The sequence below is a fragment of the Pleurodeles waltl genome, chromosome 8 (genome assembly GCF_031143425.1).
Source record: "Pleurodeles waltl isolate 20211129_DDA chromosome 8, aPleWal1.hap1.20221129, whole genome shotgun sequence".
Classification (NCBI taxonomy): domain Eukaryota; kingdom Metazoa; phylum Chordata; class Amphibia; order Caudata; family Salamandridae; genus Pleurodeles; species Pleurodeles waltl.
In genome coordinates, this window is record NC_090447.1 from 1188129008 (window position 1) to 1188155358 (window position 26351).

The 26351-nt window shown below is 47.1% G+C and overlaps 1 protein-coding gene across 1 annotated transcript in view; it reads right to left on the reverse strand.

Moving 5' to 3' along the window:
• LOC138249586 (guanylate cyclase soluble subunit beta-2-like) overlaps positions 1 to 26351 on the reverse strand; it is a 278483-nt gene that overhangs the window by 50955 nt on the left and 201177 nt on the right. Inside the window, exons 12-13 of the mRNA XM_069203529.1 lie at positions 25944 to 26090; positions 15301 to 15455 (exon numbers count right to left, since the gene is read on the reverse strand). Coding sequence (XP_069059630.1) covers positions 15301 to 15455; positions 25944 to 26090 — 302 coding nt within the window. The remainder of the gene's footprint in view (positions 1 to 15300; positions 15456 to 25943; positions 26091 to 26351) is intronic.

Sequence of the window (26351 nt, forward strand, 5' to 3'; positions counted from 1 at the left end):
TGGTGCGGGAGACTTAACCCCCTACAGGTTGCCCCAATCCGGGTTTTACTCCGGCTAACTAACAGTGCCTCAGCTCTACCCAAGAGCAAGGCAGCCGAGTGCATGACACAATTGACTTCTCAGGGAAATCGTGGTCACTCAGATCTCATCTGTTTCGCTCAGTTACATTAGCCTCACATATACAAGGACAAACAAAGGCAGTTTATGTTTCAATAAGGTTTTAATGAAGCAGCTGCATCTTAGACAATAAAGCGTGTACTGCAATAACCAGGATGATAAAGCATGACAGGATTCAAATTTTGACAAGGAGAGTGAAACATAGAAATAACGCTACCATACTGTCACTAGAATCAATAGACTAATTCCTACCTAGGTTATAATAGTGCACAGCATGTAAAGCTCTAGTTCTGCTCTTCAGGTTCCCGTGGGAAGACATCATCCCCCATACCTAAGCAAAGGCCTGAAGTCTGCATAAGAAACTGTAGCAAAGCGTTCAGCAATCAGCATACAGTTGTGGTCATCTGGCTGAAATCTCCTTCTAATGTGTATGGGACAGGGAAGTGTTTTTTTAATAAAACAGCTGATGTTCTGAGAAAATGTCCCTACGTAAGGATGTGTATGTTTCTATGAATACCAGAGACAAAATGTTACCACGTTTACCAGCAACCTATGTTACTGCAGCCTTGAGAGAAGCACATAGCGAAAGAAATGTCTTGTTTAAGAACATAGTGCTGGCCTAGGCAAAGAACAGCTAGGTAGAGAGAAATAAACAAGACTGCAAATGTGGCTATTGCTAAAATAATAAATGAAGCTGAATAAAATATATCTAGGTTAAAGTGCACAGCGGCAGGCCTAGTGTGCTAAAATAACGTGCATGAAGCTATAGCTAAAATGACTACATAACATCAGCACTCCGTCCATCATCTTGTTGTGTTGCTGTGTTCGCCCTAAGTGGTCAGGGTATGCCCAGAAGTGGGTCCCTTGCTCACTGTGCCATTGGATTCAAGCTAGCCTGGCTGGTGAGGGGTGATATCCTGAAACTGGACTGAGGATGCTCGTTTCTGGTCCAAGGAGGACCTGGCTTGGCAGTTTGGGCTGGGCTATTCCCGTAGGGAGAAGGGTCAAGCCTGATTTGCATATGGCTGGGTCCAAACTGGGGTGACATGGTGAGCAAAAGAACGATGGATTAAACCAAGATCTTTGACAGGGTGTGAATGTTTGAAAAGTTTCAGCACTTTGTCCATCACCTTGTTGTGCTGCATTTAAAGCACCTCATGTCTTCATTGGTTTATTCCTAACAGCGTTGGGGAGACTTGATTCCACACCAGCCAAGGTTAATGGCTTCAGGCAAGGCATCCTCATCTATATGTAGGATGTTCCATGTGTATTTTCCAGCAGGAATCATGACTCTCAGCCAAAGTGTCACTAAAGTTCATAGGACAAATGCCACCTTCACTGCAGAGACAAATATAGGGGGTCATTCTGACCTCGGCGGTAAAAGGCCCTTACCGCCGGTCAGAAGTCCGCCATTCTACCGCCGCGGGCGCGGTAAACCGCCACGGTCATTCTGACCACCAACTGACAAACCGCCAAAAACCCGACATCCACGGAAGGCCGCCTTATCAGCGGGCAGCGATAAACTGGAGATAACCAAACCTCCACCGCCACGCCAACACAAACACGCCCATGCCATTCTGACCCACGAATCCACGCGGCGGTCTTTCAACCGCGGTATTCCATTGGCGGTACACACCGCCGCGCTCAAAATACACACACATTTACAAAACACAGCCACATTGGACAATTCGAAATACACACACCTGATGCACATACACACACCACTCCCACACACTCAATACAATATAAAACACAAACCCACATCACCCACAAACACCTACTACCAAAATTATCTGAGAGAAGGCGCAATACACTGAGAGAGAGCACAGGGAACGCAAAGCACAACACACACAGGAACACAACATCATCACCCACACCACATCTACGCACACATCACCACACATCACCACGCACATCACCACAAACACCACCCCACACCTCATCCACACCACCCCATGGCATCCCAAAGACACCCCAGGTTCTCGGACCAAGAACTCAGGGTCATGGTGGAGGAAATAATCAGGGTAGAGCCCCAGCTCTTCGGCACACAGGTGCAGCACACCACTATAGCAAGGAAGGCTGAGCTATGGCAAAGGATCATAGACAGGGTCAACGCTGTGGGACAGCATCCCAGAAATCGGGACGACATCCGAAAGCGATGGAACGACCTACGGGGGAAGGTGCGCTCGATGGTGTCGCGACACAACATCGCTGTGCAGAAGACTGGCGGTGGACCCCCACCCATTCCACCCCAATTTACAGAATGGGAGCAAGAGGTAGTAAACATCCTGCATCCTGACGGCCTCACTGGAGTACACGGAGGAATGGACTCTGGTAAGTCGATTCTCAACTACTTCACCCCCCCCCCCAATCACCAGCATGCCAACCCACAACCCCACCCTCACCCCCAATCTCAAACCCCCCAGCACACATCCTCCCTGCCATTGTCCCACCAGCACAACCCACCCTAAACAACACCAACCCCTGAATGCCAACACAAACCATAGACATCCATCACCAATGCATGACCACTGCACAGACCCATCCCCCCCCCAACCACCCTCACAACACCTCCCACAAGGGAATGCCAGCACTGGGGGACAAGGGCACTCACAAAATGCACGCCATGGCACACACAAAAACAATAACCACACTATTTTACCCCTGCAGGGCCCGAACGCCAACACACCGCCACGGAGGGTCCAGATTTGTCCATCCCACCCCCAGAACAGCCCCCCAGTGAGGACAGCAGCTCTGTCGACCTAGAACCTGATGACCAGCCCGGACCATCGGGGACCTCTGGACAGTCGGTTCCCCACACACAGACACAGGCCACACCAGACCCAACCCCCTCTGGGAACACCAGCACAGCTCCCACCCAGCGGGCCCATGCCTCCCTCTCCAGGACGCGTCAATCAGCGGTGTGTCCGCCACTACAGGGCACCCAGGCTGACCCAACACCCCAACAACAACAGGGACCTGGGGGCAGTGGTAGTGGGCACACCGTCCAGGGGACAGAGGCCCGGGGAAACAGGGCAACTGGGAGGGCTGCTGTGCGACAGGGGGGGGAGGACAGGCCACGGGAACCCACTCTCCAAGAGGCCCTCACCACCATCATGGGAGCATACCACCACTCCCAGGAGACGATGGCGACGGTACTGGCCAGGTTCACCGAGATCCAGGCACAGCAGGAGGAACGCTACATGGGGTTCAGCAATGAACTCAGGAACATCGCTACCGCCATGGGGACCATAGTCCAGGCCCTCAACCGGATAGAAACCACATTGCGGGATCATGTGGCACCCCAAAGGGCCCCTGTCACTAGCCAGGACCAGGAACAGCCTACCACCTCCGCCAGCGCTAGTGGACAGGAGGCCCCACCACAACGTCAGGCCACCAGAACCCCACCTCCTGCTGAAGAACAACCACCCCGCAAGCGGAACCTGAGATCTCACAGGAAGACAGAGTAGGATGCCAAGACCCCCGCCAGCACAACATACCCCCTGATGTCATCCCACTGTCCCACATTGTCACCCTGTCCAATCTTAACTGCCCCTGCTCCATCCTTCCACAGGCATATGGACAATGCACCTGTGAAACTGAGAACTGGACTCTGCCATGGACATTACTCCACCGTTTTAATATCATGTACCAATATCTAGCACTAAAAATAAATCACTCATTGCACTGAAATCATTCAGGAGTCAGCCTGTATTACTTACAAATGTATTACACATTAATGTTCAATAATGGTCAGTCAATTTATGATGACAACATACCAATGTCAATAACCATTAGTCCATGGGCTAACCAAGCAGAAGTCACGCAGTGGGTCATACAGCACTGAAAAGAGAAGGGAAAATCCAAAATCAATTAAAAAGAACTGGGGGGAAATACACAAAGTAGAGATGCAGGAGCCTTTAAGTAAATGTTAAATGGCGTGGTTGATTCTTACCTATGTGCTACTGAAAATACTGTTGGATGACTGTGTCCCTGTTGTCTGTGTCGTCCCCGTCGTCTTCCTCCTCTTCACTCTCCACAGGCTCCACAGCTGCTACAACACCACCATCTGGACCATCCTCCTGCAGGAAAGGCACCTGGCGTCGCAATGCAAGATTTTGAAGCATACAGCAGGCGACGATGATCTGGCACACCTTCTTTGGTGAGTACATCAGGAATCCCCCTGTCATATGCAGGCACCTAAACCTGGCCTTCAGGACCCCGAAGGTTCTTTCAATGATCCTCCTAGTTCGCCCATGGGCCTCATTGTACCGTTCCTCAGCCCTGGTTCGGGGATTCCTCACTGGGGTCAATAGCCAAGGCAGGTTGGGGTAACCAGAGTCACCTATTAGCCACACACGTTGTCTCTGTAGCTGTTCCATCACATAGGGGATGCTGCTATTACGCATAACATACGCGTCATGCACTGACCCTGGGAACTTGGCATTTACATGGGAGATGTACTGGTCAGCCAAACAGACCACCTGCACATTCATAGAATGGTAATTTTTCCTGTTTCTGTACACCTGCTCATCGTCTTTTGGGGGTACTAAAGCCACATGGGTCCCATCAATGGCACCAATGATGTTGGGGATATGTCTAATGGTATAGAAATCACCCTTCACAGTGGGCAAATCAGCCTCCTCAGGGAAAACAATGTAGCTACGCATGTGTTTCATCAGGGCAGACAACACTCTGGACAAAGTCTTTGAAAACATAGGCTGAGACATTCCAGATGACATGGCCACTGTTGTCTGGAATGAGCCACTTGCCAAAAAATGGAGGACTGACAGAACCTGCACTAGAGGGGGAATTCCTGTTGGTTGGCGGATGGGGGACATCAGGGCTGGCTCCAGCTGGGCACACAGTTCATGTATAGTGGCTCGGTCAAGTCTGTATCGTAGTATAATATGGCGTTCTTCCATTGTCGACAGGTCCACCAGCGGTCGGTACACGCGAGGATTCATCCTTCTCCTCGCCAGTCCCAGCGGACGGTGCCTAGGAAGGACAACATGGAGCACAGAGTCAGGCAAACCACAGGTTCGTTCACACAGCTTGCACAGTAAAAGAATCGCAATGCATTGAAAGGCGTGTATGTGTGGCAATGCAAGGCCTAGGCCTGTGTGACGCAGTTGAAATAAATCCATGTGGGCCCTTGAGATGGCGGCTGCCTGACCTGTGAAGTGGGACAATGGGATGTGAGGTCAATGCGCTGGTGTGGCGCACCGTGGCGGTAGGCGGTCGAAGACCGCTGTACGAAGCCGCATTGGTTAACATTGAAGCCTATGGGTTTCAGGAGCCAATGACGATGTGCGCCGGCGATCGCGGTACGCACCGCCGCGGTACGCACCGCCGCGGGCGTGACCGCCATTTTCTATCTGATTAATCACTCGAGACCTGATCATCCACAGGAGAGGACCTATACTGCAAGTGCTGCTGTGACCTCGGTCTGGAAGTGACAATGGCTGCTGCGACTGGGGAAAGGGCCCCTGCCTTCACGTCTGAAGAGTTGGAGAAACTTGTGGATGGGGTCCTCCCCCAGTATGCGTTACTCTACGGTCCTCCAGACCAACAGGTAAGTACACTGGGTGCACATTGAATGGGCTATGCCTGTGTGGAGTGGGGTGGATGTAAGTTGGTGGGGTGGTGGGCGAATGAGGTGTGCAACGCACGACAGATGAGATCATGTGCCATATGGCAAAGTTGGGGAGGGGGGGCATTCACATCTAACATGCAGAAAAATGATGAAATTTTCTTTCCCACCCTGTACATGTCAAATAGGTCAGCGCCCATCAGAAAGTCGACATTTGGCGTGCCATCGCCAAGGAAGTCCGGGCCCTGGGGGTCCACATCAGACGGGCAACCACTGCCGAAAGAGGTGGGAGGACATCCGCCGCGGGACCAGGAAGACCGCCGAGTCACTGCTGGGGATGGCCTCCCAACCTAGGAGGGGTGCCAGTCGTACCCTGACCCCCCTGATGTCCCGGATCCTGGCGGTGGCCTACCCTGATTTGGATGGGCGCTTGAGGACATCACAGCAGACACAAGGGGGTGAGTATCAGCACTTTCTGCTATCTTTACGCGCAGTGGAGGCGTCTGGGTGGGGGGAGGAGGGCTGTGGGTGACATTAGGCCAGGGCGCTTTCTGTAGTGTAGTCCTCTCCTTTAGGCATGGCCCTGTGCTCCCGCCCCCCACCTCTGTAGGGTGCCAAGTACAGCTATCGATGGTCCAGCATCACACATGTGCGCGTTTGTTGTCCCTAGACCTGTTGTCCTAGTCAGAAGTACTGAGTAGTGTACCCCGATAGCGCGGCTTAGTGCATGAGGCTCCTGTGTCTGTCCTCTCCGCCAACGGTGTTGACAATGCATGCACTCAACCTGTTTTTATTTCTCCCCCCACCCTTTTTCTTTATCTTCTTGTGCATGTGTGCATTAGCATCATCAGGCGGAGGAGAATTGGCATCGGAGCACGAGGGAGCTGCAAGTCACAAGGCCCCGGTGGGCCCTGGAACAGACACCGAGGGCACCAGTGATCCGGAGGGCGAGGGGAGCACCACAACGGGGACCGGTGGTGACACCAGCGACACCGACACGTCCTCGGAAGGGAGCTCCCTAGCGGTGGCGGCAACATCCGGGCCCCCGTCTCTACAGGTACTCCCAGCAGCCCCTCAGCCTTCGCTCCGTGCCCGCTCGCCCAGGAAGGCGGGCATCTCCTTCGCCCCAGGCACCCTTTATCCCTGTTTCCAGCCTCCCTCTTCTAACTGCCTCCAGCCTGTCTCTGTCTCCTGTTCCTCAGCCTATCCCATCCACACCATCAGACCAGCCTGCACACACCTCAACACCCAAGGGCAGCTCATCCAGACCCAAGCACCACAGATCCCACAAGCATTCACCCAAGCAACACCCAGATGCAGACATTCCAACAGTCACTACCACCTCTGTGTCCCCCTCCTCCTCGTCTCCCTCCTCCCTCCCTGTGACGTCTACACTCACACCTGCATGCACACCACCATCAGCCAGTGCTTCCATCACCAGCACACCCTCCAGTACAGTCCGCACACGTGCAGTCACCACCCCCACTACCATTTACACGTCCCCTGTGTCCTCTCCCACTGTGTCTGTCACCCCCTCTTCCAAAACACACAAACGCAGGCAGCCACCCACCCAACAGCCATCCACCTCACAACAGCCTACGTCACAATCACCTGCACCCAAAGACAGCACACCTGACTCTCCTACAACCACATCCTCTTCCTCCACTCCCATCATCACTACTCCTACCCTTTACCTTGGTCCTAAAAAAGTTTACCTCTCTAATCTTAACCTCTTTCCCTCCCCTGACCCACCCCCTCCATCTGCTAAGAGTCCCAAGAGCACCTCAGCCACCACCAGCCCAGCTTCGAGTGTCACTGTGGTGCATGGGTTCTGGAGTCCACCCTTTGGCAGCAGTGACACTTCAATCAGCAGCAAGGGGACAGCCAGCCCCCCCCCCCAGGCAAGAGGACCAGGAAACTAAAGGGCCGCCGTGAGAGGACTGACACGGCTGCCCCCAAGGAGCAAAGTTCGGCCACTTCACCTGCCACAACATCTAGGGGAGGCAAGGGCCCGAGAGCCCCATCTAAGGAGCGAAAGGGCAGCAGGGTGGAGAAGTCAGCCAGCAGGAGCGCGGAGCAGGAGGGCCCCACAAGCCCCATCCCGGGTGTTAGGGAGGACACCAAAGGGCCCAGGACTCCGTCACCGAAGGGTCCAGCAACAGCACAGTCGGAGGGCGACTGAGCAGGGAGTCCAGGCCAGGTCTGGCTCCCTTGACTTACTGGACGAGCACCGCTGAACAGGGCCCCGCCGTGCAGAAGAGCACCGCTGAACAGGGCCCCGCCGTGCAGAAGAGCACCGCTGAACAGGGCCCCGCCGTGCAGAAGAGCACCGCTGAACAGGGCCCCGCCGTCTCAAGCACCGCTCCGCTGGGCCCTTCCTGTCAAGCACCGCTCCGCTGGGCACCGCCGTCTCAAGCACCGCTCCGCTGGGCCCTTCATCTCAAGCACTGCTCCGCTGGGCACCGCCGTCTCAAGCACCGCTCCGCTGGGCCTTTCATCTCAAGCACCGCTCCGCTGGGCCCTTCCTGTCAAGCACCGCTCCGCTGGGCCCTTCCTGTCAAGCACCGCTCCGCTGGGCACTGCCGTCTCAAGCACCGCTCCGCTGGGCACCGCCGTCTCAAGCACCGCTCCGCTGGGCCCTTCCTGTCAAGCACCGCTCCGCTGGGCACCGCCGTCTCAAGCACCGCTCCGCTGGGCCCTTCATCTCAAGCACCGCTCCGCTGGGCCCTTCCTGTCAAGCACCGCTCCGCTGGGCACCGCCGTCTCAAGCACCGCTCCGCTGGGCCCTTCATCTCAAGCACCGCTCCGCTGGGCACCGCCGTCTCAAGCACCGCTCCGCTGGGCCCTTCATCTCAAGCACCGCTCTGCTGGGCACCGCCGTCTCAAGCACCGCTCCGCTGGGCCCTTCATCTCAAGCACCGCTCCGCTGGGCCCTTCCTGTCAAGCACCGCTCCGCTGGGCCCTTCCTGTCAAGCACCGCTCCGCTGGGCCCTTCCTGTCAAGCACCGCTCTGCTGGGCCTTTCCTGTCAAGCACCGCTCCGCTGGGCCCTTCCTGTCAAGCACCGCTCCGCTGGGCCCTTCCTGTCAAGCACCGCTCCGCTGGGCACCGCCGTCTCAAGCACCGCTCCGCTGGGCCCTTCATCTCAAGCACTGCTCCGCTGGGCCCTTCCTGTCAAGCACCGCTCCGCTGGGCCCCACCGTCTCAAGCACCGCTCCGCTGGGCCCTTCATCTCAAGCACCGCTCTGCTGGGCACCGCCGTCTCAAGCACCGCTCCGCTGGGCCCTTCATCTCAAGCACCGCTCCGCTGGGCCCTTCCTGTCAAGCACCGCTCCGCTGGGCCCTTCCTGTCAAGCACCGCTCCGCTGGGCCCTTCCTGTCAAGCACCGCTCCGCTGGACCCTTCATCTCAAGCACCGCTGGGCACCGCCGTCTCAAGCACCGCTCCGCTGGGCCCTTCCTGTCAAGCACCGCTCTGCTGGGCACCGCCGTCTCAAGCACCGCTCCGCTGGGCCCTTCATCTCAAGCACCGCTCCGCTGGGCCCTTCCTGTCAAGCACCGCTCCGCTGGGCACTGCTGTCTCAAACACCGCTCCGCTGGGCCCTTCATCTCAAGCACCGCTCCGCTGGGCACCGCCGTCTCAAGCACCGCTCCGCTGGGCCCTTCATCTCAAGCACCGCTCCGCTGGGCACCGCCGTCTCAAGCACCGCTCCGCTGGGCCCTTCATCTCAAGCACCGCTCCGCTGGGCCCTTCCTGTCAAGCACCGCTCCGCTGGGCCCTTCCTGTCAAGCACCGCTCCGCTGGGCACCGCCGTCTCAAGCACCGCTCCGCTGGGCACCGCCGTCTCAAGCACCGCTCCACTGGGCCCTTCCTGTCAAGCACCGCTCCGCTGGGCACCGCCGTCTCAAGCACCACTCTGCTGGGCCCTTCATCTCAAGCACCGCTCCGCTGGGCCCTTCCTGTCAAGCACCGCTCCGCTGGGCACCGCCGTCTCAAGCACCGCTCCGCTGGGCCCTTCATCTCAAGCACCGCTCCGCTGGGCACCGCCGTCTCAAGCACCGCTCCGCTGGGCCCTTCCTGTCAAGCACCGCTCCGCTGGGCCCTTCCTGCAAGCACCGCTCCGCTGGGCACCGCTGTCTCAAGCACCGCTCCGCTGGGCACCGCCGTCTCAAGCACCGCTCCGCTGGGCCCTTCATCTCAAGCACCGCTCCGCTGGGCTCTTCATCTCAAGCACCGCTCCGCTGGGCCCCTCCTGTCAAGCACCGCTCCGCTGGGCCCTTCCTGCAAGCACCGCTCCGCTGGGCACAGCCGTCTCAAGCACCGCTCCGCTGGGCACCGCCGTCTCAAGCACCGCTCCGCTGGGCACTGCCGTCTCAAGCACCGCTCCGCTGGGCCCTTCCTGTCAAGCACCGCTCCGCTGGGCCCTTCCTGCAAGCACCGCTCCGCTGGGCACCGCCGTCTCAAGCACCGCTCCGCTGGGCACCGCCGTCTCAAGCACCGCTCCGCTGGGCACCGCCGTCTCAAGCACCGCTCCGCTGGGCCCTTCATCTCAAGCACCGCTCCGCTGGGCCCTTCCTGTCAAGCACCGCTCCGCTGGGCCCTTCCTGTCAAGCACCGCTCCGCTGGGCCCTTCCTGCAAGCACCGCTCCTCTGGGCACCGCCGTCTCAAGCACCGCTCCGCTGGGCACCGCCGTCTCAAGCACCGCTCCACTGGGCACCGCCGTCTCAAGCACCGCTCCGCTGGGCCCTTCATCTCAAGCACCGCTCCGCTGGGCCCTTCCTGCAAGCACCGCTCCGCTGGGCACCGCCGTCTCAAGCACCGCTCCGCTGGGCCCTTCCTGCAAGCACTGTTAACGGTTCACTGTGCCCACCATGCCTCCTCCTTGACCAGTGGAGACTGTAATCCACCTGATGGACTGTGTCTTTGCACTCCCTAGGATGGCACAGTGGTCAACCCACCCACTGTAGAGACTTGAGAGACTGTGGCTTTGCACTCCCCAGGATGGCACAGTGGGCAATCCACCCACTGTAGAGACTTGAGAGACTGTGGCTTTGCACTCCCTAGGATGGCACAGTGGGCAATCCACCCAATGTAGAGACTTGAGAGACTGTGGCTTTGCACTCCCCAGGATGGCACAGTAGGCATGGTGGCCCCTTCGTGGATCTGGCGTCGTGGACTCATGTGGCTGTGGTGCCCCCCCCTTCCCTTCCCCCTGAGGTGCCTGTAGTTTTGTCATCAGATGCCCCTGCAGTGTTCTCTCCAAAGGACTCAAGTCTCCTGTGTGGGCTTTGCCCTTGTGTTGATACACTTTGGCCCACGGACACTTCGATTTTCGTTTGATGTGCAGGACTAATTGCCTCGGTTTTCCATTGCAATGTATATAGAATATTTTTGATATAAATTTTTTTGTTAGTTGAACAATACTTATCAGAGGCTATTTTGTACATAAAATTTTATTCACAATTTAATTATGTCTTTGCATTTTTCCGGGGGGTTTGGGTGGTGTCACTCTAACTTGTTGCTCTGCATTGGTGTGTACATATTTGGGGGGGTGGGGGTCGCATATGTGTGTGCCGTAACCTTTCGTCCTCCCCCCTCCCGTGTGTCGTAGGTGCAGTACTCACCGTTGTCGTCTGCGCCGGCGTTCGTACTCGTGGTAGATGAGCAGGTAGACGAGAGCAGGTAGGATGTTTAATTCGGGTTCCATGCTGTCCAGATTCCTCGTGGAGTGTGTAGAGGTGAGCGTTTTCCTGTTCGTAGTCTGTTTCCGCCGTGTTTTTATCGGCGGGGCTCCCGCCCCGGAAAAGGTGGCGGATTGGTGAGTTATGATTCTGTGGGTGGTACATTGTCTGCCGCCTGCCTGTTGGCGGTGACCGCCGCGCTGTTTGTCTCTACCGCCGTGGCGGTCGGAGTGTTAAAGTGGCGGACTCTGTTGGCGGTTCCCGCCAGGGTCAGAATTCCATTTTTTTGACCGCCAGCCTGTTGGCGGGTTGGCCGCCGCTTTATCACCGACCGCCAGGGTTAGAATCACCCCCATAATGTCTTTGGACTCTGCCTAATACAGCCGATTTGACTTCCTTTGAACACGGAGCTGATGCACTTCAAAACATGTCACTATTGTCCGTTCTCCTTCTGAATTACATCAAGGTCCAGGAGTGTCCTTCAGCATTAATCCCCAGCACATGTAGCCACTCTGAAGCCTATGAGCAAAAACGCTGTGCATGAAGTTATAAAAAACTAATGTTTTCATGCACTTGGATGAGATAAATACTGTATAATTGCCCTATTCACAACTCCAGAACTTGACAAAGCTTTCTTCTAGAGACTCTCATCTTCTCTCTTTGCAACCACTCTTGCCAACTCTACAACACCGTCAAACCTCTCTTAACCTGAATGTAGTCTTTCATGTCCTCCTCCAGTGCAGGTGATTTCGCCAAAATTGAGAAAATTAAGACATCCTTCTTATCTATTCTCCTGCTCCTCCTCTTCTCCTTACCCTCAAGATGTATTGTGAAGTAAAGATTTCCTGTTTTAGTGGTCATGTTAAAGGTTTGTTTGGTCCCACTGGCCCACATCCAAGTTGATTACCAAGATGTCTGCCACATTCATTCCAAATATATCTAGATTCGTATATAAATTCAAACTGAATGTGGCATTCAACAATAAACTGCCTACTAATTGTCTCAGGTGCAGTCATGGATGTGCAAGAATAAGCTCCCCTTAAACACCTCTAAAATGATTGTGATACAGTACCAAACAGCCAATGCAGCCTTGCTGTTCAAGTACCCAGTCATGATGGATCCTTCCACCATGACCATCACAGAAGACGTGAAATGTGGGGGTGACATATGATGTCTTTCTCTCCACAGATCAATGCAGGCACCAAAACACATTCTATTACCTATGAATCTTACAAACAACCTCCCACTACTGCACCTGCTGCACAAGATCACATCACTCCCAGCTGTACTGCTTTCACACATGGACAAGTTTAATGTCTTAGACTCAAGCTTTCACGTTAAGTGACTGACTAAACCACAAAGAGCCCAGAATCACAAGACCATTTCATCTTTGTTTTAAAACATATCCAATTATTGAAAGCCCTACCTTTATCGAAGGGCAACTGCAATTCAAGTCAGTTTGCAATATCCACAATGTGCTGTAAGCTATTGTTGTGGCACCGCCAGCAAGATATGCCCAGATGCCTTAATTCAAGAGTCCACAATGTACTTGTCATCCATCTGGTAATGTTAATGTTCTGATAAGAATCCTCACTCACCAGGCTCATCCTTTTTGAACTTATTCTGTTCCCAGACACATAACTTGAACAAAAATCACTTCCTGACTTTGAAGCCTAGTGACAAGGTTCAAGGGAAGGCCAGTTTAGAAGAAATTCCAAGACTAAACGTGTGCCATGAACAAAAGTTTTGTTAGCTGTACCCAATATTCAGTTTGGACTAGGCAGATGATTTTCAAAGTAGTGTGCCGGACTTTGGCACCATTCACCCACAACTCCAACAATCACAACAACAACAATAGAAATGGTAATAACAATAATAAAAATAATAATAATTATAATAATAATTACACTGTTCTAATAACTACACTCTTCTTCTTATCATCCTTCTTCTTCATCTTCTTCCTCTTCCTTTTCTTCCCCTTCTACAATTTTGATTCCAAATTGTCAGAATCACAATGTAACCCACCACTATCCCTCCTCACAACAATTTCTATTCTTTTTAAGGTATGCAATGATCATAGCAACAGAAAATATCTCCAGAGGGAGGTTAATAAGAAGGGTAGCATTTTCAAATCTTGGGAACCCTGCAGGATAGTGAATGAGTCTAAGAGAACATATTCCCTGATTCCAATCTCATGTAGGCAAGCCAGCAGCCCTTGTTTTCCATGGTATAGAACAGAAACTGAGACTGAGAATCAGCACAATTAAGATACTAATAATCAATCAATAGATCAGTTTTTGTAAAGCGTGGCTACTCACCTTTGAGGGTGTTGAGGTGCTGGGGGGCCTAATCCAAAGAGCCTCATCCGAAGAGCCACGTCTTGAGGTTCTTCCTGAAGATGGTGAGCGATGAGCTTTGTCTGAGGTGCAAGGGGAGGTTGTTCCAGCTCTTTGCTGCGATGTAGGTGAAGAATCGTCCTCCGGCGGTGGTTTTCCGAAAAGCGAGGCATGGTGACCAAGGCCACCTTGGCAGAGCAGTGGTGGGGGTGTGGAAGGAGACGCAGTGGTTTCAGTAGGCTGGTCCTGTATGGTATATGGCCTTGTATGTGTGGGTAAGTATCTTGAGGGTGATTTTTTTCTCAACCAGGAGCCAGTGGAGGGTCCTCAGGTGTTGTGAGATAATGTTCTCGGCATGGGAGGTCCAGGATGAGCCTGGAAGCAGCGTTCTGGATGAATTGTAGTTTCTTAATGTTTCTCGTCAAGGTGCCAGCGTAGAGGGCATTGCAGTAGTCGAGCTTGCTTGTGACTAAGGCGTGGGTGACTGTCCTGTGGCAGTCTGCTAGGATCCATCTGAAGATTGCGGTGTGTGTGCCAGCAGGAGGAGGTGACTGAGTTTACCTGGCGGGTCATGGATAGGGAGGAGTCGAGGATGATGCCGAGGTGGCAGGCGTGCCCAGTTGGTGCAGGGAGGGGCACTGAGGGTTGTGGGCCACCAGGAGTCGTCCATGCTGTGGTGGCGCTTCTGAAGGTGAAGAGCTCCGTCTTGTCAAACGTGAGCTTGAGGCAGCTTTCTCTCATCCAGGTGGCGATGGCTTCCATTCCTGAGTGGAAGCTTCTTTTGATCGGGTCTGGGTCTTCGGGGAGGAAAATGATGATTTGTGTGTCATCGGCATATGACACTATGTTCACTCCATGATTTCTGACAATGGCTGCGAGAGGGGCCATGTATATGTTGAACAGTGTGGGACTCAGTGAGGATAATGGTGCCATCGTTCTTCCAAAATGTAAACCAAAACATATTTCACTACTCTGAAATGATGACATTCTGTCTGAAAAGGATTTCCATAAGATACTGAATCAAATAGGTCATGTCACACTCTAGTAATTTATCAAGGTGCTGCATGTTTGCTATAGCTTCAACATTAGAGAGTTTAGTTTCTTCAGAAGAACATTATTGCAAACTGCTTCACCAACATGAGAACTGATCTGAAGTCAAAACAGGCACTTTTCTATCTGCAATTAAGACTCTGAAAATGAGATAGCTTGAGTTTTATATATTCTACAAGAACATACTTACATTATATATTTGAAAGTTCTTTAGCATTTCGAAATCCTCACAAGATTCAAAAGCATTAGTACTAGTATTAGCACTTCTAAAGCTATCCAAATGATTGTGCTTATTTAAGGTGAGTCTACAGCAAGCTAGAAAGTCCTGTTTTAAATTATAAATTGCTGAAAAATCATAATAAGAATTACGTATTCATGTTCTTAAAATAAATTAAGCATGGATGGATGATTTACCTAAATCTCTGTCTAAGATTCCAACACCATTTACAAAATCATATTTTTAAATATATAAAACCAGATTATAATGGCCGAGATACATTTACATTTCTATTCACTCTTGTACCTAAATGATGTTGGGCTGAGATGTATTTTATCTGGAACCCCATGACTTTCCATTCGAGAAGCTGTGTTGACAGTGTCCCCAAACAAGCAGTATCTGGGCATCTTAACACCAACTACTCCAGCCAGGACTGGTCCAGTGTGTATCCCAACTCTGATCTGTCAGGGAGAACCAACAAGAACATTTTAGAAAACCCTCATCGACTCCAATGTTATAAACATAGAAGTGATGGTTTAAAGGCACAAAATAGTGACTTGAAAAATCTTTAATAACATTTTTAGAACTGAGTTTTAATCTGGTGGTTATTACAGCTGTTTCATTTATATTTTTGTGTGTTCATTCCTGTCTTATGTTCTTATATATGGAATAAAGTACATAAAGTGTGCATTACAAGGATACTGTAAGTCACTGAAGACTTCATTGTCTGTGAGAAAGTGAATTACTAGCTGGGGTGGCTGGTAGTCCACCTCAAGTAATAGGTTCAATGTTCTTGTTAAATCTAGTAAAGGTTTCAGTAATTTAAACCAGAGCTCAACCCTTGGTAGCTATGACACAAAGGAGGCAGGCTTAACAGAAAATGTTCAAGGCATTTAGAGATATCAAACCTCTTAAAAAGGGTAAAACAACACAATTAAGATCCCATTCTATTTCATAAAACTATAGAATAATTTAATAACCAAAATGACACCAAAACAGCAAAAAACCCAATAAGGCATTCTGGAGATATGGAGTTTTATAGTCATAAATGTAAATAGCACCAAAAAGCAGTAAGTGGCAACATCTGTCTTGTTAATGCATGTGACCAGTACATAGGTGTGATTAAGGGCCTACTGCAATGGAGCATGGGTTGCATACAGAAACCAGGTTTACTCTGGTCAGAAGTTATACCTACTGTTATCTCCCATGGTGAGGAGGGCATTCAGACAGTTGTTGCTGCCCACTTTTGCATCACTTTCTGTGTGCCCTTCTTCAAACAATCCCACAATGCCCCTCATATGTTCTTCCTGCCAGAGGAACTGAACACCTCCCCACACCTAAGGCCTATGTCTCAGCTCTATGAGCAAGTTCACACCTCATTAAAGGGTCTCCCAGGTGACAGTTGGCAGCTCATGCTAATGGGATTCTAGAGGTTTTAGGCAGGGAAAATTTGACCTTTTTTAAAATATTTATTTCAAATCTGATTTTATGAGTGAATTGGACTTATAATAACATTATTACATTTAATATTGTTTCCTAGTACTTTCCTATGGGACAGCTAACCCTGCAACAGTAAAAATAGACTTGAAGGCCATTTCACTGTAAGGACATGTTTAACATTAAACCTTTGCATGCCGTACTTTTAAGTAATATGCACACTATCCTACTGGCATTAAGGCCTATTTAAGAGTGACTTATTAATATTTAAAAGGAAAGTTTACGCATGTAAAAAAAGAGGGCAATTTTGACAGGTCTTCATAAACAGATTACAGAAGCAGGCCTGCAGTCATGTTTGCACCGTCACTGTAGTGAGTCACTGCATTGCGTTGCACAAGGGTGCTGCAGTCCACTAGAGACATTTAACTTAAAGGCCCTGGGTACACTTTGTATCACATACTAGGGACTTAATGGTACATCACATATGCCAATGAGGAGTAAGGCCATTTTCAACATGGTTTGGAGATCTGAGCACATGCATTGAGGCCTGTTAGCAGAGTAATAATGAACAGAGTCACAAAACACAGCAGCATCAGTTAAAAATTGGGGTAATCATGCAAAAAGAGCTATTTTCCTGGACTGCCTCTGTAGAGATGCAAGCCCCAGCCTAAGTGCCTCTATAAGGGCATTTAATTCCAAAGTGAGTTGCCATAACCTTAAAATGTACCCAGTTGCACATACTTCAAGATAAAACTGGAAGAGTGGAGAGGCTGCCCAGGCATATGTGAGCACTTTCTGACTTGAGGGCTACAAATGTCTTGGGTGTGTTTGTCGGCAGCTTAAAGTGCTGTCATGCTCTATCTCTGGGTAATAAATACGCTTGTGTCTGCAGTTTGTCAAGTGGGGATGGAACATCATGCGCATCAGGCCACTGGATTACTTATCTGTCAGAGAGGACACAGCATGTGTATGGGCTGATTTGTGCTCATTTTCTCTCGCAGAGTGCATGATGAAGCAGGTCAATGTCTGCAGTCATGGCCTATCCTGTCAGAGAGCCTGTCAGAGAGGTTGCAATGTGATGACCTGCATGCATCACAGTGTGGTCTATATGTTCTTTTCTTGCTATTCCCAAGTGTTGCATTATGACCAGTGAAGAGAAGCTCCCATACATGTCTGGTAAAAAGTAAACCCTTCATTAGACAAACATCGAGCACAGTCCTGCAGCCACCCTTGCTTGTACAGGAGCAACTATCTGAAACCCCAGTAGAACATGGTGATCTCACACAGCTCCACCAGGTTGATAACATATTGAAGTTCATAATGACAACACAGCCAGGTGTTAGTGCTGTCACACATATGCCTACTACATCAATATAACATATCTCCTTTCTTTACCAACAAACAAATTAAGTAATGAGCCATTACAATTATGAATGAAGGGACTTCACTCCACTGTACCTGCCCAATGACAAAGAGCCACCACAAAATACCTCAGCCCGGGATAGCTTTATCTCTCATAAGGCAACATAATAGAGGAGAGCACTGTTCTAAAACATAATCATGCAACCTAGCTGGTAGGCTTAGCTCCTTGTGTCGCTCAATCCATCAACCTCCTCCTTCAGTTCTTTCCAGAATTTTTCTCTCATAACCACATCCTTTCTCTCTCACATTCTCTGTTGCCCTTAACTTGTGCTGTGTACTGCCCACCTTTTCTTCATCCTTCATTATCATAACACTGCTACAACCTGTTTCTCTTTCATTGTACCTTCTTTATTACAACTCCTTTTAATCACCTTCACTCTTCCTACGGTGAAAGACCACCCTGCTCCTGTTCCAGTTCTGACCATTTTTCAGCACTACATGCCACTCATATCATTTTTCCACTTCTATTGAACTTGGGAATGTATTCATGTCCTCATCTTTTGCCCCTAACCTGATCTTAACCCAGTCATTTGGTTGTAACCGTCCATCACCAGATTTTGCTGTCTTTATTCCAATGGTATTCTTGTGAATCATCCAATGCAGCTTCAATTTTATCTTTGGTTCTTTACCCCCCATCGCTGCAAATGGGATTTCACCTCTTGCACCATTTTGTGTGGCGCAATATGCGCAATATGCTCAAATCATCTCTCCCACAGCTTTCTTACATTCGTCCTCCCACTCACATCGATTTGTATCATACTGTTAATTAATTGATTGACTCACTCCACTATGCTGTTTCCCTGAGGCTTGTACAGGGAGGTTATTACATGCTTCACTCCATGAGCCTTCATAAAACTCAGAGGTTTATTGTGTCTCTTTGTTGGTCACCAAAAATATTGGTCAACCTTCCATTCAGAAGATATTTTAACACCTTGATGGTGGAATCTGTGGGGAGTTTCTTTACAAATTCAAAGGCTAGCCATCTAATGAAAACATCCACCACCACTAATCCATAGCGTTACGACGCCCTCTAATAGTCCATTCACCCAGTGGAATCCAAGCAAATCTTCTGCTGGTCCTCCCATTTTAAATCGCTTTTTACTTTCCATGCAAATATTACATCTTTACACCCATCCTTCGACATCCAACCTGGGCCACCAGCACCTTTCTTCAAAGCATTTCCTCATAAGCTTCTGCCCCAAATGTTACTTGTGTGCTAGTTCTAACAATCTCCCCTTCACCACATCCAGTGGAATATACCCCTTACTCCCGATATCTATATTATCAAAGGCTACCAAACTCAGTTCATCTTTCAGCTTTCAGAAATGATGTAAATTTGGACTCACGTCCCCTTCTCTTTTCACACTCTATTGCCACAGAATGAATCTTCACCATGTTTTGCTGTACAACAGTATGGTACCCAATCCAGGTGATAGCATTACGAAAGCAAATATGCAGTGGATAAGAAGAAAGAACTGGTTATTGAGGAAAACTAAAAGGAAAAAAGGTGCCCTTATTTTTACATTACATTTATGTGCAATTTCAGGCACAAAAAAATAACATGACTTGCTACAAATCACATGACATTTGGTCATGTCCTGAAGTAGGCATTAGATACCAATTGTCTTATGATGATGCCCTTTTGGGCAGAAGGCAAATGTTTTCAACAAAATTGTTTTGACAACTGTACATACTGTACCTACATTAACTTGGTAAATCTGATTTAGTACATAACCAGCAGACAGCATGGATTGCAAATTTCTGCTCTGTGGTTCCACCATTTTATTTCCCTTCAGATCATGTACCTATGTGGTGGATGGTGCCTCATTAGTTGCTACTCCAAGCTCCCTGTGCAGGGCGTCCACTGTTTGCAAAATGTTTTGCCAGTTTCCATTTATGGAGTTAAGATTCCTCTCTCACCCCAACTTATGTCCCTAGGACACCTCTCTATATTTTTGTGGTGAGTGAGCCATACTCCAACAGCACAATGTTGCCCTGGATGGCCATACAGTGGACCATTTCAAAATGTTGGCTTGGTTCTTGCTACAGAATTGCCATGCACATAAATGTATACATACAAGATTTACACATTCTCCTGAAATGTTCCTGTGCACTCTCTTGAGTTGCCATAGCTTATAATTTCCCATTTGTCAATTACACGGTGCAGTAAACATCTCCATTGGATGGAAAAATATTTTTTTGAAGAATAGGAGGCACAAATTAAAGCAAATTCCTCTTACTACAGGCCCCTTACTGTAAGCCAACACTGACATAACCGGAAATGTGCAGCTTGTATATTGTATTCAGGCAATAAGCTTCCAACACTAGTAACACAGAGGTGTTCCATGAATGGCATTAGACACTGCCAGAACAAATACCATGAAACCAGTGCACAACAAAGTTTGTAAAGGAACAAGGCCTATTGATATGTGGGATATGACTGGGATGACACTTGTCTGAGGTTCTGACTATGAATTTCTCCATTAGATATTGATCAGTCAGACGAAAATGTGAAAAACAGCAATTTGCTAGTGTACAGCTCTCCAATGTATACTGTCTGACACAATGCCCTGATCAATGTGCGCCTTTGCTGGTTTGTATTTCTATAGTTTGTTATTTTGAAATGCTTATGCATAGATCACCTACTGTGCTCTCATAACAAAGAAAGCACATGAGTTCAAATGATTTATTGGTAGCTTGTATGGTTGACCTTCGAAGATTTGGGTGTCAACATCGCTTAACCAGTAGAAGCATCTTTCATTCTGAGGAGCATGATGATTAGTCCTCCATCTTTGACGAATAAACAATAGCATGTTTATCAAGGGGCTTAAAATAAAAACCCATAGGAAACTGAATGTAAACTGTGCCCTTTGTGCTGATAGATATACCATCCCACCAATCTTGTTTTTGACACTAATAAAAAATGACAATGAATAAAATAAAATAAAATGTTTGATAAAAAAAAACTCCTTAGGAAATACTGTTAACTTATATCAAAATATTTAAAATAGTTTAAAATATACAAAATAAAATATAAAAAAATAGTACATATTTATTATTTATTCATAACATATGTTAATAACACATTTTGAATGTAAAAAATAATGTAACAAAGTTAATTAAATAATATACCAATACATTTGTAAACATACATTCAATACAAAATAAGTAAATTTATTTTCATTCGTTTTATACATCACTGATAATAATTAATAATTCACATTAAAAAAGGTATTTTTTTTATATGGGAATATATTTTCTAATTTAAATTTTAGACAAATAATTTTAATTTAATATATATCCATTAAATAAAGTTGTAATTCAAAATTAATTTAATAGTTATGTGGTGGATGTAAAAAAAACTATTTGTTTAATTACAACTGGTGTAGCAGGAAGACACAATTTAGCAGATTCTGGATTTCCCATTACAATTTTTATAGAAGTCATGTGGAAAGGGAATTTTTTAGAAAATCTGGAAGGTACCTTAATCCTGCCTGATATTAATCCACATGAGTACAGTGCTGAGCCTTTAGAGTTTTTGTGCAACCTCAAAAAAGGCCACTCAGGAAGCTGAATCTATGGGTTCAAAAATACCTGCTCCCTTCAGTTTTTCTAATTCTGACACAACTTAATTCCTCTGGGTTAGGATATTTCTCATACTGTGGACCCTAGCCATTGCATCCTCTTTTACCCTTATACTATGCATTAATCTTCGGTTGCCCCATTTTCCTGCAGAAAACTTTCAGGAATTTCTTTATCATCTGTCCAACTGGCAGCTTTACCACATCAATCACTAATACTTGCCCCTAACTGTCTGAAATTAACACTATGTGAAGATTATTTTGATGATGAGAGGCGAAAAATATTATTGAGAGAGGTAGAAAAAAAGATCCTGTGAAGAGCTAGGATAAATTAACGGATGCCGATGTGGTATAATGAGAAGGGGAAACTCCATTCCACTCATAAGAATGCATTCTAAGCTCATGAAAACATATCATAAGGATTAGTGACATATGGGGTAAGTGCAAACAAAACAATGGTTAGAGACACATACTGGTGGTGAGGTACAGACCAGTAAATTAAGAGAGTAGTGAGGAAATATGCAAAGTGTGAATGTGTGGGCAAAACACACTAATCATCATAGACACCTTGGTGCCATTTTTACTATTACAAAATGCCATGCGAAAAGATAGTCAACAATTAAAAATAGTTCAGGGTCAAAGGAAGATAATAACACAGTTGTTGAAAAGGCAGATACTGACACGGTTCTGAGAGTCTTCAAAAGGGTTTACTTGAGTGAAAGTACCTCTTCAGTGCTTCTGAGTGACAAACGTGCTGGAGCACACGCAGAAGTCTCCTTTCTGCCTTAGGTTTAGAAATGGCACACACTCTGGTGAGACCCACAACTGGTCCCACCTACACTAGAGATCGATTGGATCTTTGGAGTCAGTGAGGAGTGTGGTAATCAGATTCATTCAACATAAATCAATACCATGAAAAACAAACAATTTTAAACACCATGTCCAATTAGGCCACAGAAACAAAACACCAAACTGAATAAAGTGTTAACGCTTTATTACAACCACAAAGTCAATGTAACGTAAATGGTGTACAAAACTAAGTTATAAACACACATGAAAAGCACAGGCTGTCCAAAATGTCTAAAGAGATTAAGCCTACTAAACATCAATACTGTTAAGCACTCCGAGAGGATAACACTGATTAACAAACTATAATATGCACATTAAAATTAAATTCCAATGCAGATGATGGTGACATCAGCAAATCATCAAACTCAATAACAGTCAGTTTTCGAGGCTTGACCATCCCTATCCCTAATAAGAATTTGGACTTGCATGTGCTGGGATGGGCTAACACATGTGGACAAAACAAAAGAAAAGACAAAAATAATTTGGAAAAATCATCTAACTAGGATAACTCACTATAAAAATACACTGGTGTAATCATCTAAGCTGAAAAAGAAACAACAAACCACATTAAGGATTATAAAACTCTCCTCATGGGAGAGCAAACAGGAAAGATTTATTGATCCAGAGCGCTTACAACTTCTCAGCATTAGTAGACAGCAGCATCAGAGACAGTGCAGAACACGGGCTGAACATAGGGCAGGTCAGCAGTTCAGAATTTGTTGGGCATATTAGTACTGAACAGCATAAGTAAATGGGGCAAATAGAAAGAATTACTTTAATTCTTCAGAAGAATTCTAAGGGATACAAGGATTGAGAAGAACAGAGAGTAGCATTACAGTGGCGGGTGATAAGCAGGACTCGATTGACTAAAGGTTTTAAAAGTCTCTCCCTAACAAGAAATGTCCACAAGTTTCTGATTGGTCCTCCATGTGGGCTCATCTTGTGCAAATTAGTCAATATCCAATGACAAACAATTGACGACATATCAAGTTTGCAACTATACCGGATTTTCTCAGGCAAGATGCAAAATCATCTTGATTAATTCATACATTTCCACCAAAATATAACACTTATTTATCAATTGAAACTTTTTGATTCTTTCCCACAGTGCACAGGATAATTCTAACAGTTCTCATGTGAATTGTACAAAAATTCCTGTCTTGTTCGACAGCTAGAACAATACTTTTACGTTTGTTATTAGTTAAAACATGCTCTCTCTCTTTAATACAACAGGGCATTCTCTAACACATCAGCAACCTAGGAATGAACTCAGGTCAAAGGAAACAGAATAATTTAGCACTTTTCCCCTACTACTGCAGAGATGAATCTCCAAGCTAAGGAAACCCAAATACATTTTAATGCAATTAATACATATAAATCCTATTGCACACTTTACAATTATATTCAAATATACAAAGCAAACTATTTAATTTCAATCATTATTCATGCATAACATTAGAAAGTAGTTTAAACATGCATTAATTTTTTGCAGACATGTCACTCAGGTTAATAAATTAATTTAAATCAATATAAGTACAATTAATTTACGTTCGTCTAATACTCATAATATACTTAATTACTACTGAATCTCTAAAAATAATACTTTTAATACTAATCCATGTCAGTAGTTCACTAAAATATAAATGCACAACATCTTTCATAGCAAAACGTGATGTCAAAAAGAAATGGAGGTCATAATGACCACCATTATTCAAACGTGCACATTTTACACTTCATGTTAATTTCTCTGTTAGATTTTTAAATTAAGGTTTATCACTCACCGTGTGCTAACTTCTGTGCCACTAATGTATTAGTAAAATTTGATCTCTATCATATGTGTGAATATGAAATCAGTCAAAATGAAGGAATATTTGCACAATTTAGAAATTGAACATTAGTTGACAACATCATATCATCCCAGTGGAAATGGACTTGCCTAATCAAGTAATCAAAGTAATTATACATCTGCCACATAAAAAGCAGCTAGTGAGATTACGGAAGCCCTGATTTTGAGTTTAGTGGACTGGGTACTCCGCCTCAACAACAATAGAGTACACTTTTTCTCAACTGAAGTTCCACCCCCTCATTTAGAGTCAGACAAAACATCAGTGTGTCAGACACAGCAACTACTCCATCTCTGTCACTAACATACACCTCCTACGGAGTAAGAACTGTCAAAGTTTTGACCATTTGACTGCCCACCCAATTCAGAAATGCAGATGCCTCTAGATTCAGAGGACAGGTGCTCTGTCAGGGCGATGGAGTATTTTTCTCATGATAAAGTACAGCCCTCCCTCTGCTGTCTAAATGAGGCCCTTAGTTGAAATTCATTTGGGATCATGATAGTAAGGTTACAAGTATCAAAGGTGGCGCCTTACATTTTTGGTTAGGGAGCCATTTTCTATTCAAGTGGAAATGTCCATTTTTGATGAAAATCGATGACCAGCGACCTTACGAAATGCCTCAGAATGGTTACTACATATATTTGAGTTAGGCAAGGGTTGTAAATTGGTCTCCTGTTAAGGTGAGACACATGACGGAAAAGGCACAGAAGATGTACATGTTGCAGAATGGGCAGAGACAAAACATGTACAGGTGTGAGTAAGATTAAGTTCAACAAAGGTTGTTTTATGATGTGTGGATAATGGCTGGAAATGGATATACTGATTCCCTTTTATTTCCTCACCATATAAAAGGCTACTGGGAATGAGGACTTAAGTGGTGGGCTGTGTAAGTATTTGTGTATGGCTCTCCATTTATTACTTATGAATTTGTTTGCAATGATTTCCTAATTTTTACGTATTATTTATATTGCTGATCAAAGAGAAGGGGCCTGTGCTGAGTGTTCACATATAAATAGTGGAATCAATTGTGGAATCTGGTATCAATGTCTACTATATTTCGCCTGATCAGAAACAGACTGTGCTGTCTCTGAAATTGATGGTCAAAGATCAGGTGTTACAGATTGCAGGGAAGGAGCAATGACTGTATCAAATGAGCTGGAAGCTGCTGGCAAAGCTGCAGAGAAAAGAAAGACGTTAGATGCAGACAACAAAGCCCGGAGGGTCATGTGCAGAAAATTAAGAAACTGCAGAAGTCCTCTCAGACTCAACTGCTAAGGAGCCAGTCTTCTTCTGGTCCCACTGGACCCTGCCACTGCCATGCTGTGACATCCACTGATGCAGAGATCCACAGACCAAGGCTGAAGAGTGAATATGATATCAGGGCTGGTCCTTTTTCTCATGTTTCATTCCTATCACACTAAAGAGGATACATTTTTCCAACTGCACAACATATAGAGCGGGTTGAAGGTGGCATTTGGCAGCATTATGTACCATTATGGACTGCAAGGGGCTTATACATTCATGAGGATTAGGAACATAGTTACGTGTGGCTAGCATTTGAGGTAAGGCTATATCAGTTTTTGAGACCAGGATGAGTTAGAGACGTTATTTTGCATAGCTCTACCTGTAGAAAATTTTTACTGTGTATAATTGATGAAGATCTGCTCAGATCATGGATTCCCTTAGGTTATGACCCATAATTCGTATGTCTCCACCTTCCTCATTGCATTTGTTACAATTGTGAGCGTGCCATCTATGCATAAATGCACATTGTAATGGTATTTTAGTGGAACATAGCCAAACTTGGCTTGCTTACCTGAATAGGTTCCCCAGTTACTGGGTTCATCACCTCCCTTGCAGCAATCCTCATTCCCAGGGCAAAGTTGGCTACTCGCTCAGCATGGCTTGCAACAGGAATTGGCACCCCTCCCACCACCATGTACGCATCACCGATCGTCTCCACCTGCCAGGGTAGGTGAGGGTAGAAGATTACAGTGGACTTTAGACTTCTTTCCCGCATGTTCACAACAGCATCAATGTTACAAAGTTTACTAAAAGTAACAAAATCTGAGATCTTAGCACAGATATTTTGAACTGGTGCAACAATCATGGTAAAAGGTGCACACTTTTTTACGCTTGTGTTCAAAACGAAGTGAGTGGTATTCGCTCCAAACTAAACTTTTTGCATGCAGGGTATTATGGAAACATTGCACTCGTTTGAAAC